Here is a 17,161-nt window from a genome sequence, read left to right as displayed (position 1 = left end):
TGCACCCACGCCCCCACACTCCCCTACATACCCTCGCGCCAGCTCTGGCCCATTTTGCAGGCTGCTGGCACACTGTCAGCGCTCTCCGCAGAGGATGCGCTTGGCCTTTGCTTCGCAGTAGCCATAACCAGAGATGTTCTCCTGGTGTAAGGATTAATTTATTACAGACTGCACTGCAGACCATCCCCAGTGTCAATACCCTGCACAACCGATAACTATTTTTAGGAAAGCTGGAGACAGCCCAGAAGGACACGCGGGGCTGGGCTGATTGCAGCTCCATGGGTGCGCAAGGGCCAGGGCACCTCTTGAACAACGCCCTGCAGTGTCAGTATAGACAGCGGGGACTCCAGCACAGGACAAGGACATGCACCCTCACTGGTCTACAGAGATGAAATATTGTGGAGGCATCGGTGGCATCATTTAGAGCTGGCTGATATCATCATTTTGGTTCAGTGGTGGAATGGAACACATACTGCAAGAAAATACGTCATAACTGTCACCAAAATGAGGTTATCTGGCTGGTTGGTTGGTTGTTTTATTGAAAGAAAAGGTTGGTTTAATAAAAAAGCTAGAAGAATTCATTTTGAGCTGAACCCAAATATTTTTTTCAGCTCTAAGCAGGTTATTTTATTCTGGGGCTCTGCATCTGTCTGCACTAAATCTTTTCTTTCTTCCTTTTTTTTTTTCCCTCCATTTAAAAAACAGGTTGATTTTTAAATAAAAAATGCTGTTTTGAAATGAAAAGGCAAAACATTTCAGGTCGTAACAAAATGTTTCAGTGCTTCTGAAACAAAATGTGTAGCTATAAAAATGTGGAAGTGAAATGTTTTGACGTTTGCAGGATCCTCCCGCCCACCCCTTCTTCATCTGCAACTCCCTGCTTTATATGACCCACATTTACAAGCGCTTTGGGTCCTTTTGAAACCACATTTTTTCAAGAACTTACTGGGTTTCATACATACACATATAAACAGCCACCCCCACATGAATCCTCCCAGAAGTCTTGCTTATTAGCCTGATCCTGGCTCTGACCTCAGCTCTTGGTTTGTGCAATTGAGCTGCACAAACACCCTGCCTCAGTTTCCCCCCTGTAAAATGCAGGAAGATCTCTCTGCCTGCCTCTGCAGCAGCACTGACAGCATGAGCTACTGCCCGCGCAGAGCCTGGGGCTGGGAAACGCTGGTGAGATGCTTGGCACGACCATGCCTTGGGGCAGAAGACCACCAGCCACCCACCCATGTGGACACACGTCTCCCTCTTATCAGAAACCCTCACCTGCAGAGAGGGTGATGGAGCTGAGCTTCACCCTGTAGAGGTTGCTCCTGACCCGCCAGTGCTGCACCATGGGGTAGCCCATCGCCTCGTCATACTTGATGTCCCCTGCAAAGGAAGAGCTGATGCTCAGCCCCTGCTGACCCCACAGCCACGCTCTGGGAAATGCCTAATGCTTGCACAGAGCAATGGCTTTGCTACACACCACAGGGGAGAGAAACGGGATGGTAGCAGGGATGGCAACCTCCAGTGGCTGTGCCACGGGGTCCTCAGGCTGCTGGCAGGACCAGCATTGCGAAGGCTGCGGCTGCCTGGAGCTCACAGGGATGGAGATGCTGCCTTGTCATGCCAGGGCAGACTCGCAGAGCCCATATGCTATTTATGCCCCGGACAGACAGGAGGGATGCCACGAAGGAGCCCAAGACCAGCACCTCAGGAGTGCTGATGCCCCTTGGGCACCATGCTGGGATCTAGGGTGGGAGAAAGGGTTCTTGCTCCTGTGCTCGCCCCAGCAGGAGCTGAGCTCAGGGGCAGCTCGTACCAGTGAGAAGCTGGAGGTCAGGAAGGGGCTCCGAAAGGACGCCACGGCACTGCTCCTCCACGGGCAGCGGGATCACCATGAGGCCATCGGCCAGCTGTGGGAAGTCCTTGATGAAGTTATTCTCCCTGCAGAGAGAAAAAGACAACTGCAAAGCAACGATGCAGGCCACGACCAGGCAGGGGGGCTGAGCTGCCCCAGCAGCACGGGGACAGAGGCTGAGGGAGGGCGAGGGACACCTCCAAGCAGGAGACCTTACAGGGGATGAGGTTTGCTGCCCCTGCCACCAGCTACCCCTGGCAGCACAGCCCTCCAAGGTGATGCTTAATGAGCTCCCCAGGGACCATGGCTCCGTTAGTTCTCCAGTAACGTGGGGCTGGTCTCAGCCTGGGGACCCAGCCACTGGTTTTGGCCTGGATTTTCAAAGTGTGCCACTGGAGAGGGGGAAAACAGCAGCAAGAAGAGAGGAATGGCTGCTACACCCCAAAACTGCCCCTTTCCACCACCTGCACCAACTTCCAGTATAAAACCACCAAGCACCAGACCACGCGCAGCTGGGGCTTTGCAATCCCAGACAGCAGCATCACCCCCGCGGCTTTGCCCCCAGATGACTGGATCTCCAAAAGGAGTAAAAGGCACATTTACAGACAGACACCAAAAAAAAAAAAAAAAAAGCCGGCGCGTGCAGCTCACAGCACGATTTTACCACACCTGGGGGATCTTTTCTAACCTTGGCAGGTATAACATTGTATAATAGGCCCCTAATGAATTGTTTCTAGAACAACGATGCTGGGGAAATTATTTGAAATGGTGAACAGACAGGTCTCTGGGAGACAAACCTCCCCCGGCAAGCGAAATGCCTCGCGCCTGCGCAAAGGAAACGGGAGGGGGGGATTTTAAATATTGATCTTAGAGCCAAAATATAGGCCAGGAGGCTCTGCGTCCTCCAGGTGCAGAGACAAAAGGGCAGCAGAGCAGAAAAAAGGGAGGTTCCTGCAAAATCAGGTCAGCCCCAGGAGCTGGGGGGAGGCTCAGGCTGGCACCGCCCGCCCGAGCGGCGTGTTTTCTGAACAGATCTTCCTTTAAACAGCTGCCGGTTTACCTCAGTTTTACTCCCTGCAGCCCATCCTAGCAGTGATGCTCCATCATCCTATGTTCATCTTGCAAGTGGGGACACCTTGGCCACCTCCAAGGGTCCCATTGTAGCAAGATGCTGAGTTGGTGGAGCACTTCCTTGGGGCTCTTCTGATGCTCCAGGGCCAGGATATGGCCAGTGCAACCTGTACCAGTGGCAAGCAGAAGGCCATATCCCTGTGCATATGGGAGCAGTCCCACCTGGGGATGGCCCCAGCCCCAAGGTGGGCGAGGAGCACTGAGATGAGCCTTCACGCTGCACTCCCCATCTCAAAGCTGCTGGCACCTGATTGCGTCTCGGGAGCTTCACTTTAGGCACAGTTGGAGAAAAAGTGGTTTATTTGTCTGAGAGGAAAAGCCTCCCGCTCACATATGTGCTCGCAAATCTCCTGTCGCTCACACCGGGCGTGGGATCCCCCACGGCTGAGTGGTCCTTTGCTGTTCTGAGCCCTTTGCTGTTTCAGTGATGCAAATGGCAAAGTGCAATTACTGCTGCAGACAGGAGCGGTGTGGGTGGTGGGAAGCAGGGGCTGCAAAATTAGGCAGATCAGTAGGGAATATGGAAAGAATCGTGTTGGTGTCTCTGCTGCTCTGCCTCAGCTGAAAAGGGAGAAAGCTGTCAGTGTTACCAAATCCCAAAGCCCCACAGAAGCGTGATGCTGCACCAGAAAAGCAGGATGCAGCTGCGCTGAGCTCACCTGCCACCTCGGAGGACAGGGACCGTCCCCTCCCTGGTGGGTCAGCCCCACACCCTGCACTAGGAGATTAGCTCAAGGGCCAGGCAGGTCACACTGGAGGCCTGCCTGCATCCCATCTCCGAAAGGACCAGGAGGAGATGCTCAGGACAATGACAGTGGCTGGTAGCACCTTCCCAAGGACTCTCACACTGCCTTGCACAAGGGGACAGACTCAGCGATGCCAGAAGAGCCCAGCCCCAGGGGACAGAAACACATGGCACGGCAGACACCAGAAGACTGCGTTAACCCCGTGCCCTGCATCTGAACATGGAGCACAGAAGATGCAGAAGCAGCGTCTCCTCCATGCAAACCCACCCGGACCATCTCACCAACACCCACCCGTGCCATGAGCTCATGGATCGGCTGTCCCTGGGCACAAGGCCAGCCCACCTGGGTGGCAGGACAGCTGTCGGGGGCTGGTGGTCCATGCACTGGCAGCTCAGGAGGGAGAAGCTGGAGGAGACGCACACTGGTGCCAGGGCAACCTGCACGCAGCAACTGCTGCTCAGAGCTGACGCCTCTGTGAAAAGGTATTTACCAAAAAGCCACGCTCGGTGGTGCCGCTTGCTGTAATGCCATTTGCTTTAACTGCTCCGCAGTCGAAAGGTCAAGGAAAAACAAGGGGCCAGAACGAGTCGAGGCATGGGCATACACACCGGTGGGTGCCCACAACGTGCTCCCGTAACGGGAGGGAGCAGCGGTACAAGGCAGGACTTCAGGAGGGCTTCAATGATGCATTTTTGCTACCAAAGCCTTCCTGGGTCTCCACCCTCCTTCCCCACCTCCAACCCCTTGCTCCCTGCCTGCCCAAAGCCAGGATGAGCCGAAGCTGCGTGGAGGAAGCACCCGCTGGACACAGGGTCCGGGCATGGCACAGCCCCCCTATAGAGTCCTTCCAGCTAACACTGCGCCAAGCCCCCGCTGCATCTGGGCAAACTGGGAGGGCAGATGATGGGGATGCCCAAACCCGCTCGTGCCCGGCAGGCGTGGAGGGCAGTGTGCTGCAGAGCCACAGCCGGCAGAGGGCTGCAGCTCCTCTTCCACTGCACCTTACTAATAACCCTGCGGCTCGCAGTGCTGCTCACTGTAGAGGCACAAAAAAAGCCTTTCTGCCAGGCTTCTGTGCTCTCTGGAAGCTCTGATCAAAGCCATTGGGCAATGTGTGCAGGGCAGGGAGACAGACGAGGGGAGGCATGTGACAGCATCCTTGCGCATGTGCTGCTGCACATGCCTCCATCTGGGGCATGGCTGCGCCACCGGCACCTCTGCACGGGTGCAGGACCATGTGCAGGGTTCACAACTGGGGGGCCACGCTGTTTCCAAGAGGCACGGTGATGCCTTCATGACCTCATGGTTCCTACTGATTATGAAGCCAGGTTTATTCTGATGGGATCAGGAGCAAGCCAGGCAAACCTGCCTGATCCCAGCACCTGCTAACCCCACAACATCCTCCCTTGCTCTGCCCCCAGCATCTCCCCAGCACTCATGGAGCAGATGCCAGATACTCACAGGAGCAGAGAGCACGCAGTGCTCTCTGGCATGATGCACACTGAATCCACTTGCCGACTGGCAGCGCTCTGCTGGTGGGCATCTGAACATCTCTCGGGGCATTTTGCAGAAACTAAGTCATTATACAAGGAAGTGCTGTTTCTCCCTCACAGCTCCGGTCCCTAGTAGCATCCAACCTAGGCTACATCCCTGACTCAGGAGGGAGCTGACTTCCAGATAAACGAGTCTTGATGCTGGGAAAAGTCAAATGGCCAAAGGCTTTCCTGAGCTCTTGTACTGGCAAAGTGTGCTGTGAAGGAAAACATTCACCTGGATTAAACTGAGTTCAAGATCCTGGCTTTGGTGGATACTCCATGTAACCTTGGATGAGTCGTAAAATGCACCCGCTGCTGCAGGTGACACAGGTAACAGACAGCAGCTCCCTCCATCTCGAGGTGCTGCTGGGGTAAAGGCGATTAGTGGCGGCTCAGGTACCAGGAGGAGGGCTCACACAGCAAGAGCCTGCTGTGCGGGTGTTCTCCTGTCCTCCTGAAACTAGATACACAAACTAGAGATGTTTTTGGGGAATCTAACCTTAAATAATACACCCAAGGTCATGCAATACAGCCACAGCACGGTGCAGCATAGAGCTGTGTTACTGTGCTTCGCAGTGCTGGTATCATCTCACAGAGCTTCCAAAAAGGACCAACATCCCGCAGCATCTCTGAGCGAAAGGGGGTTTTGGGGGGAGCAGGAGAGGCTGATGCAGGCACTGAGGAGGAGCCAGAGTGCTGTCATCCTTCTGGACGTGGCCACAGTTGCCAGGTCCTGGTCCATGGCACAACTCTGCTAAGCCCTAGAGCACCTTGTCCTCCTGCCAAGGCACTGAAAGCCAGGGCCAAGCGCGCAGTGGGATGGCCCACAGTAGTGAAAGCTCAGCTGGTGACTCACATTTCTATCATTTTCCTGTTAGCAACACTGTTGGGTGAAGGAGCAGCTTCAGCTCCTTGGCTCAGCCAGATGTGGCTTCCTCCCTTCACGCTTCACTCTTGGAGGACACGGCCTCAAGGCCAGATTCTGCTCACCAACCCTTGCAGAAACCCTCCTTGCTCCTGTACAACTCTCACTGCAGATCCAAGCATCAGCTGGCATGGGGCTCCCTGCCTCCACCCACCTCTGATAGTGGATGCACACCCTGCATCCCAGCAACCGGGCAAACATATTCATGAAGGGGTAAAATATATATATATATATATATATGTATATAAAATGACCCCACAAGTGATTAGCTCATGCCCTGAAGCATGAGATTTAATTACCCTTATCTGAGCTGGCGCAGCTACAAATGTTAATCACATTATCATCCAGCATGCTTATGTTCAGCAAAGTGACTATGTGAGGACTGCGCTTTCTGCTATGCAAGTCTGAGAGGATGCCTTCTTCAGCAAAAATAATTTATTAATCTTAGTCTTCCTGCCCTGCAATGGCTTGGGGAGAACATGATGGATCTGAGGTTATTTTGTGCCAGCTTTTGACCCAACTTTCCCTCAGAGAAGCTTTCCCGCTGGGGTGGCCTGCATCTGACATGGGGACATTCAGAAATACCTTCTTTTTAGCTTGTCATCACCAAAACAAATTTATTTAGAGTCACTGAGAGACAGAAAAGAGGGTGTCCTGTTTCCACAGCCACTTTGAAGAAGGTAAGCATGCTGTAAATCTCCCTCCACATGTCTCCGTGACCTCAGGCACTGGTGAATTACAAAGGCTTAATGCAAACCCTCTGAAGCAGCAGTTACTTACTCCAAATTTACTGGTCATTAATTTTAGTGAGGCCCCACTCCAGTCTAACAAAACAGGATAAAAAAAGGACAGACTGGTCAGGTTTTGCCAGGCCCTGGAGCCCCCATCAGCTCCACAACTTTCAGCCCTAACCACCATTTGCAATGATGCATGGCTGGACCGAGCTGTGGGGAGAGAGAAGACCCATGTCCCCCGGAGAACACCACCGTGTGGCCACAGCTATCAGCCCCATCCCTCCATCAGCCCTGCTGCTGCTGTAGGACCTGTCCCCGCGCTGCCAGTCCCTCCCTGCCGCAGCCCCAGCCTGCCCCACTTCAGCGCCAGCAATAAGCAGCCTGACAATATTCAATAGCTGCCTTACCCCCCTGGTTCAGGGATAATTAGCATTTAAATTGAGGTGGTTTTCGGGAAGGTAAATCATGCCAGCGCTGGGGCTGCAACGCCTGCGGGCATGCACAGATGCTCAGCACCATCCCCTCCACATACCCTCAGACTGAGCCCCAATAGCCACTGTGGGGCTGGGGGTGACTGGGACCCCCCTTCCCACGCCTCCTGCTCCCACTCTAACGCAGGGCTGGGGCTGTGTGGTGGTGCAGTCACCTGCGCCGTGATGGGGAGGTGTTGAAGAGGGCTCAGCCAACACCGGCAGAATGCCGTGGGCTCTGTCTCGGTGGCTCTTTGATCCTGGCACTGGAATATTAATTGTGGCGCTGCACTGACACAGCTGCAGGAGGCCCTCGGTGGCACCACCGGGGCTCCTCTTCCCTCATCAGGCCCAATGTGGGGACACTGAAGCATGGGAGGGGACAGCAAGAGCCACAGAACGGGGCAAAGGGTGGTGGCTATCACCAGGAACTGTGGATGAGAGCAGGAGATGCCAACCCCACTAGTGCCTGTGCCACCGGGCATGTGGTGCCGTGCAGGGTCCCCAGCCATGGCACAATGATGGTGACAGTCACCAAATGACATATGGGCATGGGACCTCAAGACCTGAGAGAGCAGCGACAGCCAGACAGAAGGATGAGAGCAATGGGAGCAGCGCTGCTGCCCGGGAGCCAGCCAAGGCAGGGAAGGGAATTCCTTCCCGGTGAATAGTTTATTCACTGTAAACCAGGAATTCAGCTGATCCAAAGCTATTTGTCAACTCTGCTTGAACCTGTTGCAGAACCCAAGCAGAGATTTTTTTGGTGGTTGTTTCTTTTTAGTACAAAATAGATGAAAAATAAAGAAATAGATATTTTTAGTACAAAATAGAGTAAGATGAATAGTTGCCACCACTGTGGTGCCACCACCTCCGTCCCTGCCAGGGGGTCCTGCATCTTCCCAGTAGCTAAAGACAAGTCTCAACAGAGACTGTGACCACTTTCCCATTCTCTATTAGTGCACCAGAACATCAAACTCCCTTCACAGTAATCCAAAGCATGTTGCTGGGGGTGTTTTAGTTCAGCTGTTGAACCGATAACTCAGCTTCTGCACTGCTCATGCCCAAGCCTGGGTCAGCAGCAGGACCCTTCCTCTGGACCCGGGCATCATGTGCCCATGCCCACGCCCATCAGCATCATGCTCCACCAATGCTGGACTATTCCAAACTGATTTTCCTGCAGATCATCTCCAAACATCCCCCAAACACTAAAGCCCTCCTCCAGCAGTAATGCCACCACACACCAGGGAAACTCAGCCAGCAGCACCCACCACCGTGGCACAGTGAACATCATGTTCACCAACACGGAGAAGAAGTGCATCCTCTCCTTGAAGCCATTTCTAAAGGAAACACACAGGAACTTGCTTTGACACAGAGAGGTAGAGAAGTCATGAGCAATGGGAGCAGGGATCTCCCTCCTGCACCCTGGCAAGCCCCGGAGCAGGCAGCGGGGGTAGGACATGCTGCTGGAGGAGTTCCACCACCAGTACATGGTTCTGGCCAGCAGAAACAAGGAAGCTCAGGTGGAGCGTCCATAGCCCAGCACCTGCTCATCACTTATTATTCTCCCCGCCCTGCTTCTCACTATACAGCTATTTATTTATTCCAGTAAAGAGTGTCTCCTGTGGGTGAAATCCTACGGTAGGCTGTGGATCTTTCTTCCACCACAGCGCCTGTTGGGAACAGGCTGAAATGGAGTGCTGAGTAAAAACAAATTTGGAAAGTTACGGTTCCCACAGCAACGCCTGGCGCCTGTGCAGCAGGCAGCGTGCAGGCACGCAGAGCTGGATTTATGCCTTAATTACGGAGTCGGAGCTGCAAGAGGAATCCCAAGCAAAGCTCTAGTTTTTAGTCCCTTAGAGAACTTTGCAAATATATGGATTATTCCTTTTGGGATTGAAATTTCCCATGCTTAACCTAAGCTTAAACATGATTTTCTGCAAGAAGTTTTAAGAAAAGTCAAAAAAAACCCCTATGTTTGAGCGAAAGAGTGACAAAAAATAAGCAGACATGCCCGTGACTGGAGAAAGGGAAAAGAGTGGCAACCTGTCTCTTCTTTGCCTCACAACTTCGCACAAATTGCTCCTGGAAGCCCACACTTGCAGACAGTGAAACCCCAGGGAGTGCGGTGCATGTGAGCTGGGAGATGTGACTTGGTGCAAAAGCTGCCATCGTTAACACTCAAACCCAGGTAAGATCTCCCAGCTGCACCAGGACCAGAGCCCAAAATAGTCCACCAATAATTTCTTCCCTCTGATGGAGCAGGCTGCAAGTTCTTTGCATTTAGTGCTGGAAACCTCATTTGATCATCTGCTTGCTTTGTGAAGCAGCAAAGAAACTGATGAAATACAATCCAGCATATGCCTGACCCAACGTTTTGCATCCTTAAGTTGCTTAACTCCTTACTACTGCCCTGCTCAAGCCACACTGCCTAGGTGCATCACATCTCTTAGGTGCATCATCACCCAGAACAAGCTCTTCCACACGCACCTCTGCTCTTCTCCTCCTTCTGCAGGGGCAAAGCAAATGAGCAAGTAGCCAAAACCTCTCCCTGTGTGGCTCTGGATTAAGTGTTTGGCTGATCTCACCAGTGAGATAGGCAGTGGCTCCACCGCTGCCCACATCAGCAGCCCCGTCCTGAGCCTGCAAGCTGGTGGCAGGGCCAGGAGGACATGTCTGAGCCGTGTGCTATCCCTCCTTGACTGGAAGGTCTGGGAAATGTCCACTAGCTGATGTGGCTGATGAGGCTGATGAGAAATCTGCCTGTTTGCAAAGGGTTGGCACTGATCAGTGTCTGCCAGGAGCATCCGTGTCTTGCTCCTTGTATCTGCTCTTCAAGGTGTCTCCCTCCATTAGCTTCGCCACCACTGACAGCCGAAGGGTCTGACCTTGTCGGCTTCCATAAGCTCAGCCACTTTCAGCTTTTTAACGATTTGGATGGAGAAGATGACAGACGGACCTCCTGGAGCAGCTCACAGAGCTTCTGCCCACCAGGCTATGGCCACCGTGAGATGATCTGGGGACAATTTCTCTGTGGGGATGTTTCTTCTACACCTGAGTAACTCACAGCCAGGCTGGACACCTCTGAATGATTATTTCCGTGATGAGCTGAGTCCAGGCTGCGGGTCCTTTTGTGTGGGTTGTTTGGATACTGTTTGCAGTCATTTCCCAAGTGCTGCTCAAGCAGCTCCATGCCTGGCGCTTTCATTAGCTTTATTTGTAGTGAGGCAACAAATGCAAAACTCTCACTGACTTCAGAGGAGCCAGGAGCACACGCTGGGACTTCCCAAGGAGCTGGCGTGAGGCTGGTGCCCGACTTGCATCCAGTTCCTACAGCATTTAGGCATGGTGACCTGAAGCCAGTGGCCTCTCTGCACACCAGCAGCCCCTTGAACCAGCAGCTCTCCCAGAGAAACCCACACCCAGCTGCAATGCCCTGGGAAGCAAAAGCACTGCCTTTTAAGTAATATTTGCCTTTCCAATGTAAATGCAGACCCAGGTCTCTGCTCAGCACACACATCCATTCTCTTTAACAACTTAGGATCTTAAGCTTTTTTTTTTTTTTTCCCTCTCTCTCTCTCTCCCTCTCCCCTAAGCTTCATTGTTAACCTTTAAGATGAAGATAAGGTGTAAGAGTTTGGAAAGGAATCAGGAGGGACCTTGGAAATGAACCAGGAGCAGTGTTAATACTGGGCCGCACATCATATCTCTTCCGCTCTTCCTTCCCCCCCAGGGTGATTCGGACTGCTCTTGACTACCACCATGGTATTACAAACTCTAATGAGGTTTGGAAAATAAGAAACCCATGGCAGCGTGGGAGAAACTAATAGAAATTGTTTTGTCTTCTCTCTATTAGTCATTAGAAGCAGAGGAAAAACAGCCACAGGCAGTGGCAGGGCTGCAATATCACCACACATTTCATATGCTGGCACTCTGACAAAGTCATTTCAACGCAGTTAATGCTCCCGCTTCCCCTACATGCAAGGCCTGCCATATGCCAGCACAGGCTCCAGCTGCACCAGCATCCCTGTGCCAGGACTGACCGAGCCCGGGGTGACCCCCGTTGGTACCCAGTGCCCACCCAAGCTGCTCATGCAGGTTGCTTGGCCAGCCCATGGTTCTGCCCAGCAGCAAACCCACCAGCACAGACCATCGCAGTCACTCTGCTCTGCAGAGGCCAGTGTCCCCCAGGGGCCAGGGACAGGCAGGGGAGGCAAAGGCAGCAGCCAGGCAGGGCAGCGCTTGGGGATGTATCTGTAAGCAGCAGCTCCCTGGCACTCTCAGGCAGCCAGAGCATATGCTGAATTAGCTAGGATTTGTGACTGCATCTGCAAAATCGCATTTCTGTGTGCAAAGTTAATTATGGAAGCCACAAAATGATACATGCGGTGAGCTGGGGAGGGGTGATGGCACCTGCAGTGAGCTTCCCCCTCGCCATCCTCCTAGGGAAAGGTGGGCGCTGAGAGCCGAGCCGCACACTGGGGCTCAGTGAGGTGCCTTGGAGCACCTTCCACTTGCTTCCCTTCTCCCAGCTCTGCAGGCCATCATACCCAGGCTGCACAGCTGCCTGATGACAAGCGGCAGTGCCATCACACCCTCCAGATGTTTTCCAGCTGCCCGTGGGTAGGGTCACAGCTGGTGAGTGGCGCTGTCCCCTGGAAAGCTGGGGTGCAGGCATGCAGGCTGCTCTGCCTGCAGCCGGCTCCTTCGGCTCATGCTGGGGGAGGAAGGAACTGGCACAAACGTCCCCAGCTTTCATCTCAAGTGAACTGTTACTGAAGGCAACAGCCCATGGGAGTCTCCTTCTCGCCCAGCTGCGTTCTGGGCAGGGTGAGAGCATGACAGCAGGGGAGCATTGCTGGGGGACAGGGAAGAGGGCGAGTGATGCTGGGTTGGTCCCCGCCACCCGCTCCTGCATTCCTCTGCACGGAGCCACGGCTCCAGCATCCAAGCAAGGGGACATTGCCCAGAAACTGGGTGCAGTGGAAGATTCAGGAGAACTCCTGGGTTATCTGATGCAGCAGGGGATGGGAGCACAGCTTGCCCATCACTTTTGGTGGACAGTGAGTTCAACTGGTGGCCCAAGCCTAAACTTAGCACTTGCCTTCAGGTTTATACAGTTACAAGTTACACTGCAACATGCAGAAGGGCAAATCCTCCATCTCTGGAGAGACCACTTGGGATGGGAAAGAGCAAGACAAGATTTTCTGCTGCATCGAGGACTGCATCCAAGCCCTGCTGCTATCTCAGAGGCAGGTATGGCTCGACAGCTGGCATAGCTGCGGAGCACTCGGATATCTCCATGCTGGTGCCTGCTTGTGACTGCATTGCCTGGAGCAAGGATTCGCATTGCTAAGTCAATGTCAAGCTGATTTAGTCCTTGGATGGGGAATCTCCATCGACCAGCGCAGGCACTAGTGAGGAAGAGCAGTGATGGGCTGGTAAGTGTCAGCCTTGTCCCCAGAGGTGCTGCAGGAGCGGTGCCTGTGGTGCGAGCAGCACTGACCCACGGCCCATGCTAATGGTGACCACCAAAGTGCCCAAAGCGTGATGGAAAAACCCTGCTATCACAGCTTAAAGTTGGGTAATTACAATTAACTGCCTCAAACCCTCCCACCTCACTCTCTTTTCTATTCAGCTGAACATAACCCTCATTTTCATGCATCTCAAGTGGGTGCAGAGCCCCCGTGCCCCAGGAGCGGCTGTACCCGGCGTCAGATGAGGAAAGAAACAGCAATTCCTCTCTGCAAGCCTGTACACCACTCAAAGGCTATAAAGCCAATAAGGAACCCCTGGGATGAAAGGTACTCTATAAATCTGAGCCGTTATTATTACAAAACCAATCTCCACCGCATCTCTTAATAATGCAGATTAACTATGCAATAACACTAGCTGTAATTAGTATCGTAAAAGTCAAAGACGGGAAAGGCTAGGAGGTCAGTGAGTCCATCTCGCAGACTGCTCCCCACAGCATGGTGGAAGGGGGAAACCTCCCGGGTGCCTTGGGAGCTTGGAAAAGCAAAGGCAGGCTTGGCAGTGCCAGGCACAATCAAGGGAGCTGTGACAAGGAGGGGATGGCACAGGAATCACCGCACCTCTGCCGGACCCGGGAGGGGAGCAGAACCCTGCTCTCATTCTGCAAGTGCCTGACGCCAGCTCCGGTCTCTCCTCTCCTGTGCGGGTCCACATCTCCTCTCTCAGACCTTTATGTTTACCTCATGCTTAGGACTTGAGACAAGGATGTCACCATCACCTTTTCCCTGGGTAGACCCTGCAGACCTCACCAAGCCCCCGAGAGCTGCATGGGGGGACACAGGTGTCCCCTGATGACAGCAGGGCAGGCTCATTGCAGGAGGAGCCTGTGTCCCATGCCAGCTCCCCGAGGGACAAGCACTCCCCCAGACCTCCCATCCCATGAGAAGCTCCCAGGACTAGGAGGCACGACCTTCCCATAGGCACACATACACACCCCTTGCCCAGCAGCGTTCCCGGACTGGGATCCCACTACCTGCTCCCACACTGCCCGGGGACTAGCACTCCTCCTCACTGGCTGACCATCCTGCTGCCTGCTGCCTTCCTCCACCTCCCGATCCCAGAAACCCTGACATCCTCCTCACCTCCACGCTGTGCCCACGTGGCCCTGGCACTTCTCCCCTGCCACGCCAGCTGGCACGGCAGCACGGGCGGTGGGAAGGACAGGAGGGAGGGCTCCCTGCCCGGGCACAGCGCTGCTCTGCCCAATTAGCACTGCTGGGTGACAGGCTCTGTTTGCGCTGTGTGATTAGCTGTGGAAATGCAAATCTGAACTTCCTCCGCCGCAGCAGCTAACAAGATAATGAATATTTTCATCAGCTGCAGAGAATACAAACATCTGCACAGACACAAACGCGCTGCCAGGGCCGGGGGGAGCAGGGAGCAGGGGTGTGGGGTGGGGGAGCAGCTCCCCGGCATCCCTTGCTGCAGGGGCAGCAGCTCCACTGCCAGGGTAAGGAAAGCTCTGCCGCCACCAGCTTGTCCCCCAGCCCAGCAGAAGCCAGGGGGTGACAGACCATCAGCTTTGGTGTGTGATGGTACCATGTCCAACAGCAGTGCCTTGGCTCTGGACTGTGCCTGTGCGAGTGGGTTTCGGGTATATACCCGTGGTACCCTCATCTGCCAAGGCACCATGCCAGCTCTGCTCTCTCACTGCCCACCCTCTGCGGCATGAGCTCCCCTTTGAAACATCAACCTACATGGCCGAAAAGCCTGCTTTCAGGGCATGGGCTGAGGTGAAAGCTTCTTGGCATTTCCTCAGCCTCATAATAAAGGTGGGGAGTTTGGGTGCATTTCCAAACACCCACCTAGTTTTTAACCTGCACACCTTCACGCACTGCCTGGGGCTCAGAAGGAGCTGGGCGAGGAGCCCAAGCCCCAAGTCACAGATGTGCAATCAGTTTTGGGCTCTGCTGGCAGCTTCCAGTCCAGCCGTCCCTCCTCCTCCAGGGGCTCAGGCACACGCTGGGGGTGGTGGGGCTCTCACAGGCAGTGACCAAACAGCAAGGACTGACCCCGTGCGAGATTACCCCACTGCCTGTGCAGACAGGAATGAAATGGAGCAGCTCAGAGGTGCATCCAGAGCAGGGATGGGGCAGCAGGAACATGAGGTGGCTGTAACAGCCATGCCGGCATTTGCCAAGGATGTGATGACCTGCTTCTTAAATCCTACCCACACCACGTGCAGAATGAGTCTGAAAACCTCTAGTACTTAAAATACCTCTATTACTAAGATCTCAGTGTATTTTAAAAAATATCTTTTTTGCCCTGGACCCCTGCATTGTCTTTAGGATATCGTTGGCAATAGGCTTGCTTTTGTTTTGCTAGAAGAATAAAAAAATGCTGCTAATCCAGTGCAAAAAGCCTGTGGCTGCAGACTGTCAGAAATAACCAACTCAAAGCCGAACGGTTTGTTCTCTTTCTCAGTGGGATGCTGACTTTGAAATGGAGCAGAGCTGATGCACGCAGGATGTAACAGTAACCTAACTGATGGAGTACTGTGCTTATTGCATTAGTCATTTATACACTGGACTGACAAAACCTCAATGCTTAGCCTGGCCAGTGAAGATGCCCTCAAAATACATGGCGTGTGTCTGTATGCAACCAGTTGTGGGCTCAGAAAAGGGCTAGATGGACTCAATAAAGCAGCCAGGATGTCCCTGATGCTAGGCTGAGAGGTGAAAAAAATAGGATTGAGAAAACAGCTCAGATGGGGGCCCTCTGGGGGCTTCACAGCCATCACATGTGACATGGCCACAAGCAGGCACCAGGACATCCCTGCTCTGCAGGCAGCACCCCTGGCTGGGAGCAGGCAGTGCTCCCACATGGCACGCACCGGGAGCGGGGCAGAACCAGAGCATCACATCCCGCACCTGCTCTGCAGAGCTGCTAAACTGCTAACGACCCCCTCGCCAGCTACTGAGGACCAAGGCCTGAGGCATTAGCCTGGCTTGGAAAGACATCATTGCTTCCAACTAGTATGTCTGAGGCTTCAGAGTTGTGAACAGGTAATAGAATTGCAGCAACAAATAATAAAAAGAGGAATGAAATGGAAGGCAGCCACTGGAAAAGAGATCCATCCGTTATCCCGGCCTGAAGGGTAATAGGTAAACAAGGCGTTGGTGTACTGGCTGGCACTGAGCTCACCAGCACAGGAATAATAAACAGCGCAATTATAACTTCTGTGCTTGGAGGTTTCAAATAAAGGGAAAAAAATACGAAAAAATCAATAGCGTTAATTTAACTGGTTACAGACTTTTCATTTGTGATGCCGCGGGGGAGGCAGGATGTCCTTGTGAGGGCTGGTCTGCGAGTTCCAAGCCGGGTGGCACCAGCAAAGGCCCCCCCAGCCTCTCGCACCCAGAAGTGATGCTGCACCCTCTGAGCACCACCCCAGCCCCTGGCAGCACCCACATCTGGGGGGGCACTGGGTGCAGCTCGCAGGAGGCCTGGCCCAGCACAGTTGGGAGTGATGGGATGGGGACATTTTCCAAAGCAGCCCCCTGGCAGGGTTGGCACTGAGCTGTCAGCTCACCTGCTGTCGCCACCCTGGTTTATTAAGGGCTGAGAAGCAGTGAGAGGAAGGAGTGACAGATTTTAAATTAACTTGCCAAACTCCTCATCAATATTATGACAATTCCCCGCATCAGTTCAGCGACCCGGCACACTGCCTGACAGCACTACCGCAGCTGTGTGGGGGCAGAGCTGGCTGCCAGGCTGGCAATGCTTGGGGCCAGTGGGTGCCCATCCGTCGCTGCAGCACCCGAGCCACCTCGGTAGCACTGGTCGGTGCTCAGCACCACCTCCAACCCACCCTTTACCCTCCCCAAGGCTGTAAAGAAGCAGCAGCCCTGTTTTATAAGTGGAGATGTGAGGAACAGCATCCTCTGAGGGACTGCAGAGGGAAGGGTACTTCCAGTCTGTAGAAGGGTGCTTGGCACAGCACAGCACTGCAGCCCTACATCATCTGGAGACATCCTTCCTGGTTATGGAGAGGGGAAAACACCCGGTGCTCAGCACGTGTTTAGCAGTGAGGGAGCGCTGACACACATCCTCCTTCCTTCCAGCCACTGAACCATTTTGGCTGCTTTTCTGCCCCCACACCCAGAAACTTTCCGGATTCACTGCATCTCCTCTGGGAGGGAATCAAATGAGGACTGTGTGGGTGAGCAAGGTGCTCCCTGTGTCCCAGGGCTATGCCAAGCTGGAGCAAAAGCCGGGATGAGAGACAGAGCTGGA

General features: G+C 53.8%; 1 protein-coding gene across 1 annotated transcript in view; it reads right to left on the bottom strand.

Moving 5' to 3' along the window:
- Positions 1-17,161, bottom strand: part of ASTN2 (astrotactin 2) — a 353,959-nt gene that overhangs the window by 126,471 nt on the left and 210,327 nt on the right. The window contains exons 14-15 of the mRNA XM_037399819.1: positions 1,814-1,938; positions 1,276-1,380 (exon numbers count right to left, since the gene is read on the bottom strand). Of these exons, the coding sequence (XP_037255716.1) occupies positions 1,276-1,380; positions 1,814-1,938 (230 nt within the window). The remainder of the gene's footprint in view (positions 1-1,275; positions 1,381-1,813; positions 1,939-17,161) is intronic.

This window comes from Falco rusticolus, chromosome 9 (genome assembly GCF_015220075.1).
Source record: "Falco rusticolus isolate bFalRus1 chromosome 9, bFalRus1.pri, whole genome shotgun sequence".
Classification (NCBI taxonomy): domain Eukaryota; kingdom Metazoa; phylum Chordata; class Aves; order Falconiformes; family Falconidae; genus Falco; species Falco rusticolus.
This window is presented reverse-complemented; position numbering and strand designations above follow the sequence as displayed.